The sequence below is a fragment of the Triticum aestivum genome, chromosome 1D (genome assembly GCF_018294505.1).
Source record: "Triticum aestivum cultivar Chinese Spring chromosome 1D, IWGSC CS RefSeq v2.1, whole genome shotgun sequence".
NCBI lineage: Eukaryota > Viridiplantae > Streptophyta > Magnoliopsida > Poales > Poaceae > Triticum > Triticum aestivum.
In genome coordinates, this window is record NC_057796.1 from 372,115,947 (window position 1) to 372,124,044 (window position 8,098).

Below are 8,098 nucleotides of genomic sequence, written 5' to 3' on the forward strand. Positions count from 1 at the left end.
AGGCAGTGTCGGCCTAAGGTGATGGCAGGTATATATTCCTTGGCTGTTTTAATTGCTTTGTTTCTAATAGTCCCTTACAAATGGAGACCGACTGTCTGGTGACACAGCCCATATCATGGTCACCTCGGCGAGCAAACCTCGGAGGGGGCATCTCCGCCCGCCGAGCTAGCGGACAGCGAATCGGCGTCGCGCTCCGCACCTCCCCTGATCCCCGAAGAAATCGAGGAGGTGCTATCCCGAAGGACCCTTTCCCGCCCGAACACGAGGAAGGAGGACGACGCGGTCATGGCTGAGGCTGACGCCTCGGTCACCAAGGACCAGGAGGGTGAGGCCCCCCTAGCGAATGTGGGAGGTGAGTCCGGACCATCCGGACCTCCTCAGCCGTCCGCACCTGAGCCCCCAAGGGCCTCAACGGTGCCGGTTCCTCCTTCCGAAGGGGAAGGAGTTGAGGGCCCGATGCCCGCGACGAACACCTCCAATCAGGCGACAGCGGGCTGGCCGGACATGCTGGAGGAGTTGGTGAACAACTTCGTCATCGTCAACGGGCACAGCCATGAGAGAAAAGTAAGGGGGTGTGGTCCGTGATCTTATATTTCTTTACAGGGAATACTTGTTAAAATGACGTGCAATATGTCAAATACTCCCTCCGTAAACTAATATAAAAGCGTTTAGATCACTACTTTAGTGATCAAAACGCTCTTATATTAGTTTACAGTGGGAGTATATGTATATACGGGTATTGTTACATTGAGGCCATGACAATCATGTCAGAATCACCATAACGCTACCCAAGGACTTTTGTCACAACGCCGAACATAACTTTTTTCTTTTAGCAACGGGATGCAGAACATGTGTATTGTGTCTTCAGGAACTCAGATCAGGCGGTGCTCGACTCCGAAGCATACAATGATTTAATCTCCTCCACATCATCGTAGCTCCCGAGGAATATCGGAGACCTCTGGTGTATCTCAGAAGGAACAATTTCAAGGGCCTACAATGCAAACGCAGCAGACCACTTTTCAGTTACAGCACGCCAAAGATCAGCAACAACATGAAGTTAAGATACTACTACAATTTTGTAAAATAGCACACGCTCTGAATCAGACGAAGTGGCATGGTATCAAAGCAGAAAGTGCTGCTCTGATAAAAAGGAATTCGGTGAATTCAGTGGCCTTACCCGCTGTTTGCCGGTGAAAGACTGGCCTCCGGCTTGCTCCATCAGGAACGACATGGGGAAATCCTCGTACAGAACACTGGAAATACGACATGGGCGTGTTTGGTTGCCCGCATGCAGCCCAACCAGGCCCGCGCGGGATGTGCGCGGCCTGTTTGGTAGCCCGCATACACTATTGGGCCTGCATCGCACGCTTCTTAAAGCACCTCAGGGCCTGGCTCACTGGGAACGCACGAATCGGCAGTTTCTCCAGGGCCAGGCCCGAGCGGTGCACGTGGGCGGGTGCGGCTGCACGCGCGCGGCCACCCTCGAGAAGCCGCGTTGCTTCCCGAAGCACCGGCAGTTATTAGCCTCACCGCCCCTCACCTCTCCCTCTCCCCACTCTTCCCCACTCTCCCAACTCTCACCGGCGGCGGCGGATCGGAGCAGAGGAAGAAGACCACCGGACTCCATCAATGGCGGTAAGCACTTCTCTCTCTTCGACATGCACGCTAGATTCGATCCACGGTGATAGATTCGATCCACGGCGGAGGGGAATGGGGAATAGAGGTAGATAAGCATAGGGGTAGTTCATACTAGTTCATAGCAGTTCATACGAGTTCATACATGCAAGATCGGAATGCATAAGGTAGATTTCGGGATTGGGGATAGGGGAATAGGGGGAAAGGGGGTACACAACGGACACCGGCTGACCGCGGTGGCCGTCACCAGCGTGCGGAGCGGCTGGTCGAGCCGCTGGCCTTCATCTTCTTCTTCATCGCCGTGCGGGCCGGCGGGTCGTCCTCGTCGTCCTCGGCGGAGTCGAGGTCGATCTGCCAGGTAGGACGGACTGGCTCTGGCGCCCTAGCTGGCATGTGCACCGCCTCTTCTTCCTCCTCCTTAGGCTCCCCGCCGATGACCGCCGGCGGCGCGATAGCCGTCTCCCAGTACACTGCGGCACGACGGTCATTAGGAGCCCAGTAGGTCTTGTACTTGCACCACTTCTTCCTCTGTTTAGGGTCGTCGGAGACGGCCTGATTCATGGCCCAGCGAATGATGTCAACTGCCATCGCGCCCTTCGCTGGGTCAGGAATCAGCGTCTTCAGCTCTTCTTTAGTGGCCTTCATGAGCACGGCATTAGATTCGTTCTGCATGTCCGGCATGGAGCCTAAGTTCGAGTACACCTCCATGGTGTTCTCGAACTTGGTCCGGTCACCAGCCGTCCACCCGAGGAAGAAGGCCCTCCAGCCAATACCCCAAGGGAAGGGGTTGGCGTTGGAGCTGGAGCTAGAGCTCATGGCGATGGGGAGGAGGAAGGTTGACAGTGAGAGAAGAGAGGGGGTGGGTAAACAATGGTGGGCAGGGTGAGTAAATATAGAGGGGATGGAGAGGAGGGGAAGAGTGACAGTCATGCCGTTTTAACTACAAGCTCTTGAATTAGCCATGAACTCTGTGCAATGCCTGACTCCATGACTTGTGTGCAGATCGAGGACACGGAGGTGCTCTCGGCCATTGACAGCAAGGGCAAGCAGCCCCTTCACCCAATGCCCGACGAGGTTGAGCTGCCGCCCACCGTCGAGGAAGACCCGAAGACGCCTGAGGGTGGCGACGACGAGGGCATGGAGGAGCCCCCCAGCAACAAGCGCCGCAACTACGGCCACTACCATCAGGAGGATGGCCCAACTCACTTCTGCAAGGTCATCCTTGCACCGAAGCTTGAGTGCATCCCCATGCCCCTGGACTTCACCAAGCACTTCGTCGCGGTGCCGACGGAGTTCAAGCTCAGGAACAACACCGGCTGCTCCTGAAAGGTGACGGTCAAGCTGATGAACGGCAGGGTGACCCTAGATCAGGGTTGGGCCACCTACGCAGCCATTCATCAGATCAAGATCGGCTACATGGTGACGTTCAAGCTCCTCACTCCCGACACCCTCAAGGTCATCATCTTCGACGACGATGGCATTGAGGTCGTCAGCAAGTGGGGGAAGCACGACGAAGCCTTTGCCGCCAAGGAGTAGGGCCGGGCCACCTCTTTCGAGCGTACTATCGAGTTTGTTTTGAACATGTTTATGGTTTATGCGTTGAACTGTTATATCTGTGGTACTGCTTATATCTGAATTATGCTAGTTGATGCTCTGTTTATACTTTGTTGTGCTTATGATGTGTGCTGCCGAAGTGTGGTGGTAACCTCACCAACTAGCCAAAGAGGTTACCACACATCAGGCCTTGCATACAACCAAACACCATGCCCTGGGTTTGTGGACTAACATGCAGGCAACCAAACACCAGGCAGTGTGGTTCGGCCTATGCAGGTAAGAGGGCATGCAGGCAATTAAACAACATGCATATGGTGCATTTGAGGCTGATTTGCATAGGCAGGTTGGGTGGAGAAGTGTATGCAATGCGGGTACTGTAGCGCACGGCAACCAAACACGCCCCATGTCACCAACCTCAGGAATGCACGTGGATAAGCGTAATCAGCTGGGGATACCACGAAGGAAGGAGGCTGCTAAGCATCAGCGTACCGAACCTTTCCGCTGGGGCTCTTCTTGTCGGCGGGGTACAGAAATATGCCTCCGTAGAGCAGGGTACGATGAACATCCGCAACCATGCTGTGGAGCGTGGAATAACATGACAAAATCATTAGGTTCGGTATAAAACAGGGGCGGTCGGAGTCGGACTGAATTTGCTGTGGAATAGTTTCGGTTTGATGTGAGAGAAACAGCTGAAAGACAGGCACTCACTCACCTTCCGATATATCTCAGGGATTTTGGCGATGAGCCGTCTTGGGGAAACTTGCATCTCTCTGCGTACCTGCAATGTTGGCCAGAGAATTCAGCTTGACTTCATGTGATGTTTAAACTAAAACCACGACGAGTAATTTGGAACGGAGGGAGTAGTAAGTAGGAGTACATACTTTGCAGTGGGCGCGTCCCAGTTTCTGGCGTTCCCTTCATTGACCGAGTAGATCTTCCCTTTGTTTGGTATCTGCACAATCAAGAAGAGTTGAACACACATACAATAGGATTTTGGCAGAACTTTTGTTGCAGGTCATCAGTGAATAAATTTTAAAAAAAATTGTGCGTTGCTGTTGCTGTGACCTGCATCACAAACCTTTATGTTGGGATGGGTAAGTATGAACTCCCCGAGGGAAGGATCAAGGGTGAAGCCATTTACACCGTTTCCAGTGCTTAGGACAAGCTGCGGTAAACCAGAACATCGTTGAATCTAGGATGAAGAGGTGGGGTAAAGTAATGGAAGTGAAAATACATCAGGGAACATAATTACCGTGCATGAGCTCCCGTACATGCAGTAGCCAGCGGCGATCATGTCGGTCCCGGGTTGCAGCACGTCCTCCAGGGTCGCGTTGTCCTTGTCTTTGATCATGTAGATCCCGAAGATCTGTAGAACAGAATGAAAACGCCGATCAGATAGCACATAGCAGTGAGTAACCAGCAGACATAGTGCCTTTGTTTTTTAACGGTGTACTGAACCAGTCAACAGGTAGAAGCTCGGAGAAGCAGCAGAGTAAGAGGAGCGCGTACCGTCCCGATGGAGACGCCGCAGTCGATGTTGGAGGAGCCGTCCAAGGGATCGAAGCACACGCAGTACTTTCCGCGGAGGGGCGCGTCGACGAAGATGGCCGCCTCGTTCTCTTCAGACACGAGGACACACTGCACGCAGCACGGCAAAGTCAGATCCTTGGCTCAGGATTGTAGTTTACTTTGCCGGGAAGATATCTGCTGAAACTGAAGAGTCAGAAGAGTGTATATTACAGTGCGGCCGCTGCTGACAAGCGCCTTGACAAAGACCTCGTTGGAGAGCACGTCCAGCTTCTTCTGCTCCTCGCCCTGCACTCCGGCCGTGCACGTTTGTCAACGCGCGCACAGAGATTGGAAACAAAGCGAGATAAGGGGACTCGAGGGGTCGGTTGGCGCTTGCCTGGACGTTGGTCTCCCCGGCGAGGCCGATGAGCTTGGCGAGGCCGGCCTTGTTGACGGCGGAGGCGACGAACTTGCAGCCGAGGACGATGTGGGAGAGGAGGATGGTGAAGTCGCCCCGGGACTCCGGGTGCCGGCCCTGCTCGTTCAGCGCGTGCCGCGTGATCGTCATCAGGTCCGTCCGCTGCGCCTCCGCCGCGTGGTCCATCCTCTCTTCTCTGCTCCGCCTCTGCGAGCGGCGCCTGGTCTCCGGTCGTCGGGAGCGAGCGGGCTGGGGACGAGGGGTGGGAGTGACGGGTACAAACAGATTGCACCGCCCGCGGATGGTTGTTAGAGATGGGAGGCGGCATCCGGTGCGCGGCCCGGGGATTGAAATAGGCGGGAGCCGGTGGGAGGCGTGCCGGATGAGGTGCGGTGCGGGCTTCCACGTCGGTGTAGCGTAGCGTGGATATGCTCGGCAGCGCGGCCAGACGTGTCCGGGAAAGATGGGAGGAGCACTGGGCTACAGGAAGCGCTTGTGCCCATTTTACCACGACACTACTCCGGTGATACTAATATATAATTTCCTCCCGGACGCTGTTCGTACTACTCCTATCCTATGTTCGACTCGACCTGATCCTGTGCTCCTCATGCGTTTACATGTAGAGTGATAAAGAAGAAGAGGAAAAAGGCTCGAGCATCAAGCATGTTGCATTCGGTTGACTAATGAAGCTTCACAAAGAAGTGGCATTAAAGTAGAGAACGGATAGATAACCTTGGCCTTGGCGCAACAAGAAGCAGCGCTGGCCTGTAGCCATCGCCCGTCAGCCTCAACCATACATGATGCAACAGCTGCTATGTACTAGTAGGAGTAGCCATCATCAACCATATCATGGTCAACTTTCATCAACAAATGTTTGCAGAAAATCTCTGAGGCCCTCCGCTTGGTTGCACGAATTGAATTGGTCTGCAGAACTCAAGTGCAAATTCCAGCTCATCTCCGGAATTGAAATTTTGAAATTGCCATGGTTCCAATGTTGTTGTTTGCCCGACTGTTTGAATTGCTTGCTGGAAATATCAAATGACTCAAGTTGCTAACCACGACCTGTTTGGATGCACAGGATTCCTTTCTTCTCAGAATTTGAACATACAGATACAGGAGAGAGACACAATGTTATGTGGCCTCCTTGCTGTACTTGCACACGATTATTCATACTACTTAATACATAGTTTTTGTATTTAGAACAATTTTACAATTAGACAATCTATCTATCCAATTTCATTCACTAGAATATATGCATATTTTAAATGTTTGGGACACATAAAAATCCTAAATAATGTGACAAACTACTGCAATAGCCCGTGGACCCTTTTGCTATTTTGCGCCAATATGAACCCTATAAATGGTCTTCAGCGATTGCATGGACATTGTAACAAGATCCATCACTCATCATGTGCCCGTATATAGATATATACGATGGGTTTTTTTGATCACCCGAAACCCCCCGCGTCGCTCCCGCGAGCGACGGGAGGAAACCCTCGCCGCCGCCGGTCCTAGCCCCCTTCCCCTCCTCCTCTCTCCTCGTCGCCGCCGCACTCGCTGGCGGGCAAAGCCCGGCCAGCCGCGACGGCGGCGGGGCCTCCTCTCCTTCCCGAACGGTGGTGGGCGGCGCGGGACGACCTCGCCGGTCGGGGACGCGGTGCTTCGTGGGGTACGCCAGCGCAGGTGGTTGCTGCCCCGGAGTGGTGGGCTACGTGCGGTGGTCGTCGGGGTTGCGCCCGTGGTGGCAGAGGCGGCGGTGCGGGCCTGGCGGCGGCGGAGGCCCGAATCGATCTGGATCTGGGGGCTCTCCTCTGGCTGGCGGCGCGGGGGCTAGCCACGACCGGGCGTGGTCGTGGCGCTGGGCGTGGACCGCGGTGGCGCGCGACCAGCTGCTGCAGGCGGCTGCTTCCGGTGCTGCGGTGGTCCTTGGTGCATTTGGGCTGCCACGGTGTGGTGGGAGCCCATGGTGGTGGCATGGGTCGGCTCATGGCGGCGGTGTTGCGTCGGCGTGGTTCAGCTCATGCTGGTGTGCAGGTCGTGGCGCAGCGGCGGCTGGGCTCTCCGGCGTCGGCTCGTCTGCGTACGGCCCTTGGGGATGATGTTGGTCTCTCTCGTGGATGCAGGTTGTGGCCGGTCCGGTTCCTCGCGCCGTTGAGCGGGTGGCCGGTTTGGGCCAGGTGCTGATCCAGGCTGGGAGCCCGGGTTGGGCGTCAGGGGGGCGTTTTTGAGGAAATTGACTATTTATAATTAAGTTCGTTGGAATTTGATTATAACTACAAAGTTCATTTCTTCTTGATAAAACGTTAACCAGGGACTGGAGCGTAAGAGATGATTAATGCAGCGATCCTTTTTTTTTAGGGTCAACGTTGCCGCTTTATTTAATCAAATGCGTTCGGAATCTCATCCGAGATTACATCAAGCACACAATCTGGGGTAGTTCCCAGCCAAACCTTACAGAGTTCATCACCCACACCAACTCTAGCTTATTTATGCGCGGCAACATTAGCAGAACGGCGAACCCAAGAGACTCTAAAATCAGAAAAAGATGCAAGTATCGTTTTGATTTCCTGTATCCATGGCCCTGTATCCATGGCCCTGCACTGGACATCTCCTTGTGTTGATTATTCAACATGTTTACGACACTTTGAGAGTCAAGCTCAACATGGACCTTATCAGCGTTGATTTCTTGCGCCACTTGAAGACCCCGTTTGCATGCCAAAATTTCCATCGATTGTGGGTCCACAATTCCACGGAACACATGGCAGAGACCAGCTCTAAAAGCCCCAACATGGTCTCGAATGACTGCTCCAGCTCCTCCCTTGTCCCTATCTCTTGACACAGCCCCATCTGAGTTAATTTTTAGCCAGCCCTCCTCAGGAGGCCGCCACTTTTCCTTGACTGTCGGGACAGCCGGATGCACATCGCGTGTGTGTACAGCCTTCCACTCATTCATATGCGACACTACCGTGCCTATTATTTCTT

General features: G+C 54.1%; 1 protein-coding gene across 4 annotated transcripts; it reads right to left on the reverse strand.

Moving 5' to 3' along the window:
- Positions 1 to 561: 561 nt before the first annotated feature.
- LOC123182164 (fructose-1,6-bisphosphatase, cytosolic) lies at positions 562 to 5,619 on the reverse strand. Of its 4 annotated transcripts, XM_044594640.1 has the most exons (10): positions 5,096 to 5,619; positions 4,930 to 5,004; positions 4,699 to 4,827; positions 4,442 to 4,555; positions 4,268 to 4,354; positions 4,071 to 4,141; positions 3,902 to 3,967; positions 3,679 to 3,765; positions 1,178 to 1,253; positions 562 to 991 (listed from the first exon to the last, which is right to left on the reverse strand). In XM_044594640.1, the coding sequence occupies exons 1-10, from the start codon at positions 5,300 to 5,302 to the stop codon at positions 878 to 880; spliced, it is 1,026 nt and encodes a 341-aa protein (XP_044450575.1). In that variant the 5' UTR covers positions 5,303 to 5,619; the 3' UTR covers positions 562 to 877. The 4 variants fall into 4 exon arrangements, 3 of the variants coding, with proteins under 3 accessions (XP_044450575.1, XP_044450573.1, XP_044450574.1); XR_006492045.1 differs by lacking the exon at positions 1,178 to 1,253 and having other exon boundaries at positions 3,604 to 3,765; positions 5,096 to 5,614; XM_044594638.1 differs by lacking the exon at positions 1,178 to 1,253 and having other exon boundaries at positions 5,096 to 5,616.
- Positions 5,620 to 8,098: the final 2,479 nt, after the last annotated feature.